Below are 14,229 nucleotides of genomic sequence, written 5' to 3' on the forward strand. Positions count from 1 at the left end.
GAATTTGGAAAACGGGCATTTGTTTACTGGTGGGAGTGAGCGTGCTACTGTTTTGAGTAACCTGGCAATGTGTCTTTTTTTTTTTTTTTTTTGAGACAGCATCTCACTCTGTCGCCCAGGCTGGAGTGCAGTGGGGGCGATCTTGGCTCACTATACTCTGCCTCATGGGTTGAAGCAACTCTCCTGCCTCAGCCTCCCGAGTAGCTGGGATTACAGGCATGCACCACCACACCTGGCTAACTTTTTTGTATTTTTAATAGAAACGGGGTTTCACCATGTTGGCCAGGCTGGCCTCAAACTCCTGACCTCAAGTAATCCACCCACCTCGGCTTCCCAAAGTGCTGGAATTACAGGCGTGAGCCACTGCCCCTGGCCAGCAATGTGTCTTAAAAAGTTTTACTTTTGAGTTAGAAGCATTTATTTTGACCCACCAATTCTATTGACAGGAATTTATTTTGCAGAAATAGTCAAAGGTCTTGCCAAGATACTCATGATATATTATTAAATAAACAAACTGACCACAGAATAGCAGGCTCACATAATTCAGTTTTTAATGCATATGTACACACATATCACACCTAGAAAAAAATATGGAAAGGTTTTATATGGAAATAACATTAATATTTCTGGATAGTGATCATAAACAATTTTACTTCCTTATTTCTTTTTTTTTTTTTTTTGAGACGGAGTCTCGCTCTCTTGCCCAGGCTAGAGTGCAGTGGTACGCAATCTTGGCTCATTGCAACCTCCGCCTCCCGGGTTCAAGCGATTCTCCTACCTCAGCCTCCCAAGTAGCTGGGACTACAGGCAGGCATCACCATGCCCAGCTAATTTTTGTATTTATAGTAGAGACAGGGTTTTACCATGTTGTCCAGGATGGTCTCCATCTCTTGACCCTCATGATCCGCCGCCCTTGGCCTCCCAAAGTGCTGGGATTACAGGCATGAGCCACCACGCCCGCCGCTTCCTTATTTCTTTAGCTTTTCATTTTCTTCCTAATTGTTCTTTAATGAGCATGCATGGCTTCTGGAATTTTTTTTAAAAGCACAAAAAGATTATTTTTAACAGAATGGTTTTACCTGGTAATGGAAAATATAATGACATTGGTATCAGGGAGATAAATTCAGTCCAGTCCTTTTGGGAGAGCAATTTACCATTGTATCAAAGGTTATAAAAATATGCAACTCCTTTGATGCAAAATTTTGTCTGGGAACTGGAATGAGATGTATCATCTCTGGGTAATAGACTGGAGACTCATTTCTTGGGGTTTCTTATGTGTGTATTTTCCAAGTTTTCAGAAAAGAATGTGCAGAACAAAGGTTGTAAAAGAAATTAGAGACTCCTTGTAGGTTCCTATGTTTATATCATTTTCTTGTCAAGGAAATGAGCTACAAAGGTGCCAGATCTAATCTTGTTTACCCTTGTTGCTGCCCACACTTAAACTGTTGGTGCTTGTGTTTCTCATCCTAGATGCAGAAATATTAGTAATACATTAAAGAAATGAAAGTGGGCAGACATGCAGAAAGTTTTATGTCCGAGGACGTTTAATTAGACATTCTGGGCCATTAAAAAAAAAAAAATCCCAGAACATTTCAAAGTAAAAGTTGTAAGCGAAATGGCAGAATGGTTATGCTGAGTACCTGTTAGTGTGTCTTGACCTTGAATCCTGGCATGTGATCCATGGGTCTGGGAATTGTGTGCAGCAGGTACACAGCGTACCTGAGAGGTAATGAAGCCAGTGTTTTAATAAGCCCTGCCATACTTAGAAATTCAAATCCATGTTACTCCCTTCCACGAAGGGAGGTTATAGAATTCTTCTAGTACTTCTGATAGCCACAAAGGTAGAAGGAAGTGTAGAATGAGCTCCCTGTGGACCCATCACCAATTTCAACAGCTGCCAGCATTTGCCAACTCATTTCATTAATTTTTCTCCCACCTCATTTAGTGAAGTGTTTTTTTTTTAATTTAAGATATGTCAGTTCACCCATAAATACTTTATCTCTTTTCTATTTCACCCATAAATATACTCATTTCTAACTGATAAGCACACTTTAAAAATGTTTTAATAGTATTATTACTTTTTAAGAGACAGAGTCTTGCTACGTTGCCCAGGCTAGCCTCAAACTCCTGGGCTCAAGTGATCCTCCTGCCTCAGCCTCCCAAGTAGCTGGGACTCCAGACTCACACCACCACACCCAGCCAGAAAACATGTTTTCTAACTAGTCAACATACCATTATGCCACCTAACAAAATGAATGGTAAGTCCTCAGTATCATCTGACATCCAGATTGTATCTTAATTTTCCCAGTTGTTTCAAATTTTCTTTGTTGCAGTTGGCTCTAGATACTATATTTGCTTACTACATTTTATGTCTTTTAAAAAGTGTTTTAAAACTTCTGTTTTTCAACAGACTGAATGTATATCATTGCACTTCTCTGTGCAACACAACAAAACTATAATGTTTCCTTATCATCATCCTTACTATTATACTCTTAGTAAAGCCCTGTTACATAGTTTGATCATCGTATATGTCAGACTCAAACTCTGAATGACCTCTGGCTTTTCCTTTTTTTTTTTTTTTTAATTAAAAAAATTTTTTTTAATAGAGACAGGATCTTACTATGTCACCCAAGCTGGTTTCAAACTCCTGGACTCAAGCAATCTTCCTGCCTCAGCCTCCCAAAGTGCTGGGATTAGAGGTGTGAGCTGCTGCACCCAGCCTCTGGCTTTTTCTCAAAATTAAATCCACCTCAGTGTCCACATACTTTCTGCCAGTGAGGATAATTAAAACTACCTTCAGACAGTGCTGTGGCATCTCCAGGTGGATTCAGAACAAGATTCCCCAAACCAGCCGTGGGCAGTGAATCACGGGGTGATAGTTCTCCGTGTGTCTGATTTGAAGGGTCCTCTTCCCTTGGTGTAACATCAAAGACAGATCTTAGCACCTCATCTGCATGAACTGAGTGTATAAATGCCTACCTGCTTGACTTACCTGTTCTGACAGGGGCTATTGGACTTACCACTAATGTAATTGATGTGTTTGTTTTCACACAGATAATCGCTTATCAGCCGTATGGAAAATCTGTGGACTGGTGGGCCTATGGCGTCCTGTTGTATGAAATGCTTGCCGGGCAGGTAATGTTTTGCTACATTTTCATGTTTGTTTATTGCTGTGTTATGTGAATACTTCAGCTCTGGTTGGGCCTCGAGAGCAAGACCTGACGTTTTAGTGCGGCTGGTGTTGGCGTGACTTCCCTGACCCAGGCGAAAGAGGGAGAAACGCCCCCTTCAAAGTGGATCACGTTCAGTATGCACAGAAATTATCTCTGGTCATAGAAACTCCAAATTGAAAGCTACAACCTGGAGTGTAGACAGTGTCGGTTTCACGTTATGAAATGTACATGTTGGCCAGGCACGGTGGCTCATGGCTATAATCCCAGCACTTTCGGAAGCCAAGGCAGGCGGATCGCCTGAGGTCAGGAGTTCGAGACCACCCTGGCCAACATGGCAAAACCCCATCTCTACTAAAAATACAAAAATTAGCCAGGCGTGGTGGTGCACATCTGTAAACTCAGCTACTTGAGCTACTGAGGCATGAGAATTGCTTAAGCCTGAGAGGCGGAGGCTGCAGTGAGCCAAGATCGTGCCACTGCACTGCAGCCTGGGCAACAGAGCGAGACGGTCTCAAAAAAGAAAAAAGAAATGTGCACGTTGATGACAGCAGTGGCCTCTAAGTTTTCAGTATCTTAAAACTGGGGTTGGGTTATATGGTTCCCTGCAAGTTTGTCTGCAAAGATTGCCCCAGCTGCTGCCAATGTGTGTAATTAGTATTATTATTTAAGGAAGAAGACAGTTACCTTGAAGAAGTGTTTTAATAGTTTCTCCCCATCTCCTCCTATCTCACCCTTGGCAATTCGTTGTAATTTTCACTGAAGTCCAGTGAGGCTGAACATCCAGTTAAGGAAGGTAAATTAGCTTTCTCTTATGATGTGATATGTACCAGATAACCATGTGCCTTATTGCCTAACATGGCACTTTCTAATATAATGGCCTTAATATCTGTGTCATCAGGGTGAATCGTACTATCTGCCACTTCTAGGCCTGGCCCCTAAGACATCCTTTATGACTGTCCTCATGCTCTAGGCTGAAATTAGGAGGAATTAGTGGAGAAATCTGAGACCCTACAAGATGGTGGTGCTGATGGATGCGAGAAACCTGAGTGCTTGAATGACCCTGTGGGTCAGTGCCCACCCCCACATAGGACACTTCCGTGGCAAAGTCCCATGTGGGGGTGGGGCACTGACCCACAGGGTCATTCAAGGACACAGGTTTCTCCTGTCCGTCAGCCCTACTACCTTTTAGGGTCTCAGATTTCTCTGCTAATTCCTCCTCCTTTCAGCCGAGCACAGATCAGTCACATAGGATATCTTAGGGGCCGGCCTAGAAATGGCATGTATCACTTCCGCCTAGGTTCCACTGGCCACTTGGCCCCAGTGGGACACAAAGAGGCAGGAAGTATAGCATATCTGAGAGCTCAGCAGGGGAAGCAGGCTTGGTAATCACGAAGCAGGCTTGGTAATCACCCAGCAGATCTCTGCCTTATACTAAACATGATTCTGCCGTGGGCAGCTTTTTATAATTCCCAGCACTCACATGCTAGAGCCAAGACCTGTGACTCTCCATAGCCAGAAGCCTTATTCAGAGACAATGGAAAGAGATGGCCATGCTGTGCGACAGAGCCACCCCCAAAGACATCTTTGTTTCTGGGGAAAAAGTCTTCCCTTCCCACATGTTACATCCATTGACTCATTTATTCATTCACTCACCACGTATTTATTCACTGAATGCTTACAATGTGCATGGCCATAAGGATGAACAAAACAGACGAGAATCCTTACCTTCGTGAAGCTTACAGCTTGGAGGAGGAGAGACAGGAGACAGGTTAGATAAGGAAAATGTATAACACAGCAGAGATAAGCTAGGAAGAAAAGTAATAAAGCAGGAAAGAAGTTAGTGTTGGGGGAGGTTGAAATTGGCCAGAGAGGATAAGGTTAAGACCTAAAGGAAGTATGGGGTTGTCTGTGTGCATATCTGTTGAAAGGGCATTCCAGGCAGAGGGAGCCACCACGCGAAGGCCCTAAGGCCAAGGAATGTGCAGCCATGTTTAAGAAATGGAAGCTCCCAGCAGGGCTAGAGCAGAATTGAGCTAGAGAGGGAGGGAGTAGGAGGCCTGAGGCCAGAGAGGAAGAGGCTCTGGATCCTGTTGTTAGCAGTGGTGCATCCCCATGAGGCTGCAGCAACCTCAGTTCTTGCTTCCTCAGAAGAAAGAATTTGACTGTGGGGCATCAGGTAGAGTGAGAGCCTAAGACAAGCTGTTTCTGTTTTGTTTTGTTTTGTTTTTGAGACGGAGTTTTGCTCTGTTGCCCAGGCTGGAGTCGGTGGCGTGATCTCAGCTCACTGCACCCTCCGCCTCCCAGGTTCAAGCAATTTTCTGCCTCAGCCTCCTTAGTAGCTGGGATTACAGGCACCTGCCAACACGCTTGGCTAATTTTTGTATTTTTAGTAAAGACGGGGTTTCACCATCTTGGCCAGGCTGGTCCTGAGCTCCTGACCTCGTGATCCACCCGCCTCAGCCTCCCAAAGTGCTGGGATTACAGGCATGAGCCACTGCACCTGGCCTAAGACAAGTTTTAGAGAGGAATGAAAGTTCATGCAAAAGCTTTCAAGCAGGAGCAAAAGGAAGTAAAGTACACTTGGAAGAGGGCCAAGCCGGCGACTTGAGAGATCTAGTGCACTCTTTGACTTTTGACTTGGAGTTTTATGCATTGGTGTTCTTCCAGGGTCTTACATCTCTTCTCCCCTGATTCTTCCCTTGGGTTGGGCTGTCTGCGTGCGCAGTGGCCTGCTAGTGCTTGGGAGGGGCGGCATGTGCAGTGTGTTTACTGGAGTTACATGTGTGCTCAGCTGAGGCATTCTTCCCTTACCAGTCAGATGTCCTAGAAGGTGGTGTACCAGTTAAACTCCGCCATGTTGCCTTTTCATGCGCGTGCTTGAGCCCACTCTCTCAACTCCTGAAATCTTATTGGGAAGCTGCTGCTCACCAGTTTCAGGTGTTTCCCTTTATTGGGAGACTGCCTTTCCTTGGTGCTGGCTGCGACCAATTATTATTTTACAGAGAGAGAGTTAACCACCTGATGGTCGCCTGACATTCCTGGTGGGTAGGGGGAGCCCTCTCCTGCCCCGCCCATGTCCGAACAGCCACCTGTTGTAACACTGCGACCATGAACGTCATCTCCAGATCAGCGGCTTTGCCTCTAGGATGGGAGGCTGTGGATGATCTCTCCTTTATGTGTCTTTCATTATATTTCCTAAATACTGAAATGGTCTTGTAGACATTGAAAGACATAAAGCTTTAGCCTGCATTTGATCATTATTTCTCAATGGTGTTAAGGCTTGACTGACATCAAAAGAGTGGTTTATTATTTATTTAGTTCCCCTCCCCCCACCCCAAATCAAAGCATTCCTCTTAGGCCAAATACGTCCGGGTGTAAACACAGAAAGGCAGTTCGTACACAGTCACCGTCAGTGAGTCAATGGCTGGAGAAACAGGAGTTGTCTGCTCCTCAAGTTAATTTCCCCCTCTTTAAAATTTTTACAGTAAAATTCGGCTCTGAATTACAGGCCCCCTAAGAGTCCTGCTTTTCATGAAGTCACAAAAAGCCAAGTCCCCCTCTTGATCCCACTTGAATGTTCAGCTCTTGAGTCTGGAAAACAAACCCTGCTTTCATTAAGAGTCACATTTGCATATGCTAACATGCAAAAAGGGCTGGGCGGAAACGAAGCCAGGATCTGTTTCCGAGGGCGCTTTACAAGAGGTCACGTGAGTAGACTCTTGGCCAGCAGGAGACAAGAATTTCAGAACCCAGGCCTGCAGGAAAGTCCTCCTCCCTCCCGCAGCCTGGCTTCTCCCCTCTCCAAGCCTTCCTGGGATCTCATTCACTAGGGGAGAGCTCAGGGAATGCTTTCTTCTGGCAGAGAAGTCCCCTTTGGGGGGTGCATTTTGAAGCTCTGCCACACTGGCCTCAGACCTCATTTGCAAATTGGCCTGAGGTGATTTACAGGCCTGAAAGGTTTCCCTACTAAGCTCACGCCCCCTGGAGAGCACCAGGCTCCAGCTCTCAATAGTTCTGCAAACTTTCTGGCCTGTTTCCAATATTTCCCACACTGCTTCTCAGAGCCACTTAGCCTGCCTTATATGCATACTTTCAGGTCTTCATCATCTCTATTAAAAACGGTGATGGCTGGGCCCGGTGGCTCACACCTGTAATCCCAGCACTTCGGGAGGCTGAGGCGGGCGGATCACGAGGTCAGGAGATTGAGACCATCCTGGCTAACACAGTGAAACCCCATCTCTACTAAAAATGCCAAAAAAAAAATTAGCCGAGTGTGGTGGCGGGCGCCTGTAGTCCCAGCTACTCGGGAGGCTGAGGCAGGAGAATGGCGTGAACCAGGGAAGCAGAGGTTGCAGTGAGCCGAGATCGCGCCACTGCACTCCAGCCTGGGCGACAGAGCGAGACTCCGTCTCAAAAAAATAAAAGAAAAAAAGAAAACGGTGATATTCTTTAAAGATGACACCTGAGACCAGGTGCAGTGGCTCATCCCTTTGGGGCACTTGGGAGGCCAAGGTGGGTGGATCACTTGAGTCCAGGAGTTCGAGACCAGGGCAACATGACAAAATCCCGTCTACAAAAGATACAAAAATTAGCTGGGTGTGGTGGCAAGTGCCTGTCATCCCAGCTACTTAGGAGGCTGAGGTGGGAGGATTGATCCAGCCCGGGGGGTCAAGGCTAGCAGTGAGCTGTGATCATCACACCACTGCACTCCAGCCTGGGTGAGAGAATGAGACCCTGTCTCCAAAAAAAAAAAAAAAACAACTCCTTAAAGGCATTCCACATTCTGGTGCAATGGCAGGCACAGATAACAGCCTTTGTTCCTCTAAATCTCCACCTCACCTGCCTCAAACACAGTGTTTTCATTCAAATCCCCTTCTTCATCTCTCTCTCTGACTCCTCAATGCAAATTTAAATATATTCCTAGGCTGTGACTCAGCTCAGAAAGGATAATGAAGGCTCTACCCGGTATTATCCACAGCCCCTCCAAGCTTCAGCAATCCCAGAGACCCAGCAAAGGGAATAGATGTTGTTATTGAAAAGTAAGATTAATGATAAAGTTGTTGACAGGGTTTTGATCTAAGTTTGTCCTCTTTAATCGCAGAGGGCTGAAGATGAGCAGGAAAAAAATAGTTTATTGCCATTTTCTTCTCATTTGCTTTATTTATTGTCAGCAGCCAAGGGGGCAGTTAAGAATAAACAGCCTCAGTCTTTATTCAGTTCCTGGACTGCTTGACAAATACAATCACTTTGGGGCATAAATAGTGTTTACCCAGCACTCTAATGAGCACCTTGTGCCTGCAAGTGTTCTCGGTGATCGTCATAAAGGGACCAGCCCTCTCCTTATGCCCTTTTCTCCCTGGGTTATTTATGCTTTGATTTCACTCCTACTGAATCAGTAATCGCCACTTCATCTTAACTTCGGCCTGAATTGTCCAGGGGAGCATGCCTAGCCCCCAGCCCAGGTTTCCGTGATTTGCAAATAAGCGTGGCCTCCATGACCACCTCCTAGCTGAGATCACACCAGTGCAGTGAGGTGGCTCACAGCTGTGATTAGGAATCCTTTTTTGCAAAATGTGAACCATCACTCCTCATGTGTTGGTTTCCACAAATCACATATTGTTAAAGTGGGAAGGAGTGGGTGAGAGGGGATAGAACCCATTCAGAAAATGTTTACACCAACCCAAGACTTTTCAACAGGTGGCTTAGCCTGGAACATTGAGTCCAAATTTGTAGAAATTAAAAACCATGGGAATGGGGGAAAGAGGCGAGAGAAGGCATCCAAAATGGTAATGTACTAAAGCACCTGAGTGACACGTTACCCCCATGGTCCCCAGGCTAAGTGGCTGGCAGTACCGGAAAGGAAAAGGAATAGAATTAATAACTTTTCACCATTCCCTTGCCTTCAACGCCAGGGCCTGAGAGCAAGTGATTACCTGTCAGATGCTCCAGGGAGACTTGAGCCTAGAGAGACTTAACAAAGGCCGTAAATGTGTTCACATTTTTTTAGGCTGCAGGATGCCATACCTGGGACGTTATTATGGGGATGTGATTCAGAGAAGAAAACAATGATATGCACAGGTGTCTCTAGTAGCGTTAGTGATGAGGGTACATGCTGGAAGTAATTGTAAATGTGCCATGGAACAGTGGATCTGTCCTGATGATGCATCACCTCAATGGCATTCAACTCATGGGAACACTGGCGGCAACAAAGAAAATGTATTTGCAACAGTCGGTGAAAAACAAAAAAACTCCAAATTATGCATCATAATTTGAAAATAATATAAGAGGCTGGGTACGGTGGTTCACACCTATAGTCTCAGCACTTTGGGAGGCCCAGGTGGGTGGATCACGAGGTCAGGAGTTTGTAGACCAGCCTGGCCAAGATGGTGAAACCCCATCTCTACTAAAAATACAAAAATTAGTTGGGCATGGTGGTGCACACCTGTAATCTCAGCTACTCAGGAGGCTGAGGTGGGAGAATGGCTTGAACCTGGGAGGCAGAAGGTTGCAGTGAGCCATGATCACACCACTGCACTCTAGCCTGGGTGACAGGCAAGACTTAGTCTCAAAAAAAAAGAGAAAATAATATAAGAAAGCATAAGAACCCACATAAAAATAAGAGCAATTTTTGTGTCCAGGTAAAGGGAATGGGGATGCTTTTTTTGTAGACTTCCCTTCCACACCATATTACATAATTTTCGTTTAAAATAGGGCTTCAGGCCAGGCGTGGTGGCACACACCTGTAATCCCAGCACTTTGAGAGGCCAAGGCGGGCAGATCACTTGAGGTCAGGAGTTCAAGACCAGCCTGGTCAACATGGTGAAACTCCATCTCTAATAAAAATATAAAAAATTAGCCAGGCGTGGTGACGTGCACCTGTAATCCCAGCCACTCAGGAGGCTGAGGCAGGAGAATCACTTGAACCCAGGAGGCAGAGGCTTCAGTGAGCTGAGATCGCACCACTGCACTCCAGCGAGTGAGACTCCATCTCAAAAAAATAAAAAACATAAAAATAAAACACGGGCTCTAGGGAGCTTTTCTGAATGTGCTGGTCGTTACTGCTATTCACCAGGTACTCCTAGTCTTCCTCACTCCTGGCTCAGTAGGATTGTACTTCCTTTCTCATGTGTATTTGTGGGGTGTCAGGGAGCAACATATGACCAGCACCGGCCAATGAGATCAGAGGGGAGGTGTCCAGGGTGGGGCTGGAAGCGCAGGTACAAGACATGGCAGAGCTGCTGCTCCAGCCTTTGCTGCAGCAAGACGGTGATGGCAGCTGCTCCATCCCGGTGGGTCCCCGAATGCAACCAGCAGAGGCCTCTCTGACCCCCAACGTACAGGTAGCATAAGCAGGAAGTAAAACGGGTTGTCTTATGCTTTGGAGATGGTCTCGGTTGTTTGTTTCCACAGCAGGACCCAGCCTATCCTTACTGATACCGGAAGGCACAGTTAAGATACCAATAGTCTACATCTTGAAGTAAGCCAGTCACAGGGACGTGTATCGTATCACCCCACTTACATGAGATGCCTAGAGTAGTCAAATCATAGCAACAGAAAGTTGAATGGTGGCTGTCAGGGGCTGAGAGGACAGGAGAATGGGGAGTCTCTTTTGTGAGTGGAGTTTCAGTTGGGAAGATGAAAAAGTTCTGGAGATGGCCGGTGGTGATGGTTACGGAGAAACATGAACGTACTTAATGCCACAGTACAGTGCACTTAAAAGCGGTTAAGATGGTAAATTTTGTGAGAGAGAGAGAGAGAGAGAGAGATAGTGTGTGTGTGTGTGTGTGTGAGTGAGTGAGTGTGACAGAGTCTCGCTCTGTTGCCCAGGCTGGAGAGCAGTGGTGCAATCTCGGCTCACCGCAACCTCTGCCTCCCGGGTTCAAGCAATTCTCCTGCTTCAGCCTCCCAGGTAGCAGGGACTACAGGCGCACTCTACCATGTCCAGCTAATTTTTGTATTTTTAGTAGAGATGGGGTTTCACCATGTTGGCCAGGCTGGTCTCAAACTCTTGACCTTGTGATCTGCCCACCTCGGCCTCCCAAAGTGCTGGGATTATAGGTGTGAGCCACCACACCCAGCCTGTGTTATATATATTTTATCACAATTAAGAAAAAATAGTCTCTATCTTTGCAACAGAGGTCATATATATTTTATCACAATTAAAAAAAAATAGTCTCTATCTTTGCAACAGAGGAAACAGACTAGGAAAAAGGATGCCTTTGATTTGATGGTATTCCAAAGCTGGGAGGAGGCACTTAACTACTCCTCTTCCCTACACCCAAGAACAGCCCCCTTTTACCTTCTTCAGGTTCATGCCACCTTCAACCAGCAGGAATTTGGGGAAGCAACACAGAAGCTGCATCGGCCAGCAGCTGGGAAGGAGGGAGGCAGCCTGATTCCCATCAATTCATTAGAGCTGGAAAACCATGCCAGGTCTCTAGCCCAGAGGCCAGTTGCTCTCTACGGGATGACTTGAAACATCTCAGGCCCCCAGGGCTGCCCCACCCCCTTCATTTTCAGAACTCATCACTGCATATTGTGCAGGCTGTGACTCAGCCTTCTAAAATTTACCCCAGCACCCTTGCCCTCATTAGAGTCTTCTTTACATGCTGGGTGGGGCTGTAGCCGAGTACCCTCTGCCTGACTTCACCCCTACCAGGAGCAGTGTTGGATGTCACCCTTCACAGTGGGGCAGGCGGAATTGCTCATAATGGCTAAGAGCCCCAGGCTCCAAATTCAGGATGCCTGGGTTAGCACCTGTGTCCTGAGACTGATTTGCGGAGTGAGCAGTGCCACCCAAGCCGTCTGCACAGCACGTGACATGCAGAGAGAGGCTGAGAAATGAACGCCACTGTGGTCACTTTCGCTGCTCCTCCCCTCATGCCCACGATGCTCCTGCCTTATTGGGTAACATAGACTCACAGCGGTGAAAAACGTGAGGAGCAGAGACATGTCCCCTCCCTGACATGTGGTGACAGAGAATCCCTAATCCTTGGGGCCACATCAAGGCTGGAATGCACAGGCTCTGTCACGGGTGTTTGGTCTTGTGGCTTTGTTACAGCTTAGGCATCTTATTCCACCAGGCAAGCCTAAGAGGCCTCTGAGAATCCTTCCAGCCCTAGACTAAGAATTCACATTGAGTTAAACAGCTTTGTTCACTGCAGGACTTCTCAAGGGCCTTTACAATTTAAATGTTAAAGCAAATTGCCAGAGAGGGGTAGAGGATGCAAACTTGGACCCAGGAAGATGCTGTAGGATTAATGTTCTGAGGAATATTCTTTGGGGAGTGTCAGTATCCAGCCTTCAGTGGGGCCCAGAGAAGACTTGACAGTAAAAGTCCTCCTTTCATCTATAGAATCGAATCCCTGATACAGCCATTCGCCTTCAGAAATGAGCATATGTGGGGACAGCTCACCTGGCAAAGCTGGTTCCCATGCCAGGAGACAATTAAGTAGGTGTGGTAGGCCAGTGCCCTGCACAGAATGTTCCCCAAACGATTCCTGGCCTTCCACATTTGAAGGTGGGGTGGCTGCAGCTGCATTGACCTAATCGTCTTCAAATGAGGAGAAGCTTCTCACTACCCTGCTCAAGACAGATTTCTGGGGAAGCTCCACCTGTGTTCCTTAGAGAACGTTTCTCTTGGGCCTTTGGTTTGCATTGTCTGTGACTTGGCCCCTGCAGCGTTCCTGCAGCTAAGATTCAAGCACCTCCAGAGAGGCTGATTGAATCTTGCTGGCGCCTTTGTCACTGCCCAACAAGGTGCACCCCATTTAGCCCGCTTCGGGGGCATGCAGCCTACACGGTCGCACAGGGCCCAAGCCCACAAGAGCTCTGTGCATTTGGTTTGGTGCTCCGCTGTCGCATCTGGAAATTCTTAATAATTTTTCAATGAGGGACTCCCGTTTTCATTTTGCACTGAGACTTGGAAAGTATGTGTCTGGCCCTGACCACAGGCCCTCTTGGGCCATGTGGTGAGGTGCCAGTCAGTGGCCTGGAAGCAGAGCCTCTGCCCCGCTCCCTGCCAGGGCACGTTTACATTGCAGAGAGGGTCACACAGCCAGTTCAGGAGCCTTGAGCCCCTGCAGGGTGCAGGCCACGCCCTCAGCAGAAACCATACCATGTTTTTGTTTTGGAAACAGAGTCTTGCTCTGTCTCCCAGGCTAGAGTGCAGCAGCGCAATCTCAGCTCAGTGCAACTTCCGCCTCCTGGGTTCAAGTGATTCTTGTGCCTCAGCCTCCCGAGGAGCTGGGACTACAGGCGTGCGCCACCACAGTCGGCTAATTTTTTGTGTTTTTAGTAGAGATGAAGTTTCGCCGTGTTGGCCAGGCTGGTCTTGAACTCCTGACCTCAGGTGATCCACCCACGTTGGCCTCCCAAAGTGCTGGGATTACAGGCGTGAGCCACCACGCCCAGCTACTACATTTGTTTTAGTTATGAAAATCTCCTTCGCCAAAACTCAGCCAGGTTTATGGATCACTGATTAGGGAAAATGAGAAATGTTATGGGTATCATATAATAGATGTCCAGAAGAAGCAGGCTGCGTGCTGTTAGGCAGGGAAGATACGGTGGGGTGGACACAAGGATGACCTGCACTGTAGCTCCGTCACAGCTCTCCCCCACCACTGCTTGCCTGCCCTGCCCTCTAACAGATGAAAGCCACACGTCCCCCTGATGGCACAGGTAGCTGTCCCTGCTGACACAGGTGGCCGTCGGCAGCCTGCACCCCCTGGTGGGTGCCCCCCCAAGCTGCCCTGGGGGCCTCTCAGGCTCCATGTTGCTCCTGCTGGTGGAAGTTGTTGTGGCCAGCTGCCCCTGCCCTGTTCTGAGTCCCTCACAGGCAGGCTCATTTTAGCTCTCTTCACCCACCTGCAGCTTCCACCAAATTGAACCTTCCTTACACCAAGCATTTACAACAGAAAAAGAGGCCTATTTATTTGTATTTCCAGACCAAAAAATGTTGAGTGGTACCAGACACCCAGGCCTCTCTCTGTCCTCCCACTGGGGCTCTCTGTAGACTTGGCATCTTTCCCTCAGGGCATGTGGCTCCTGTCCAGGA

The 14,229-nt window shown here is 47.2% G+C and overlaps 1 protein-coding gene across 5 annotated transcripts in view; it reads left to right on the forward strand.

Moving 5' to 3' along the window:
• Positions 1–14,229, forward strand: part of PRKCA (protein kinase C alpha) — a 500,752-nt gene that overhangs the window by 461,976 nt on the left and 24,547 nt on the right. For all 5 annotated transcript variants that reach the window (XR_008540341.2, XR_008540342.2, XM_009433095.5 and 2 more), the window contains one exon: positions 3,055–3,135. Coding sequence is in view for 3 of the 5 variants with exons in the window: in XM_009433095.5 (XP_009431370.1) it covers positions 3,055–3,135 (81 nt within the window). In the remaining 2 variants the exon portion in view is untranslated. The remainder of the gene's footprint in view (positions 1–3,054; positions 3,136–14,229) is intronic.

This window comes from Pan troglodytes, chromosome 19 (assembly GCF_028858775.2).
Source record: "Pan troglodytes isolate AG18354 chromosome 19, NHGRI_mPanTro3-v2.0_pri, whole genome shotgun sequence".
In the NCBI taxonomy this organism is placed as follows: Eukaryota; Metazoa; Chordata; class Mammalia; order Primates; family Hominidae; genus Pan; species Pan troglodytes.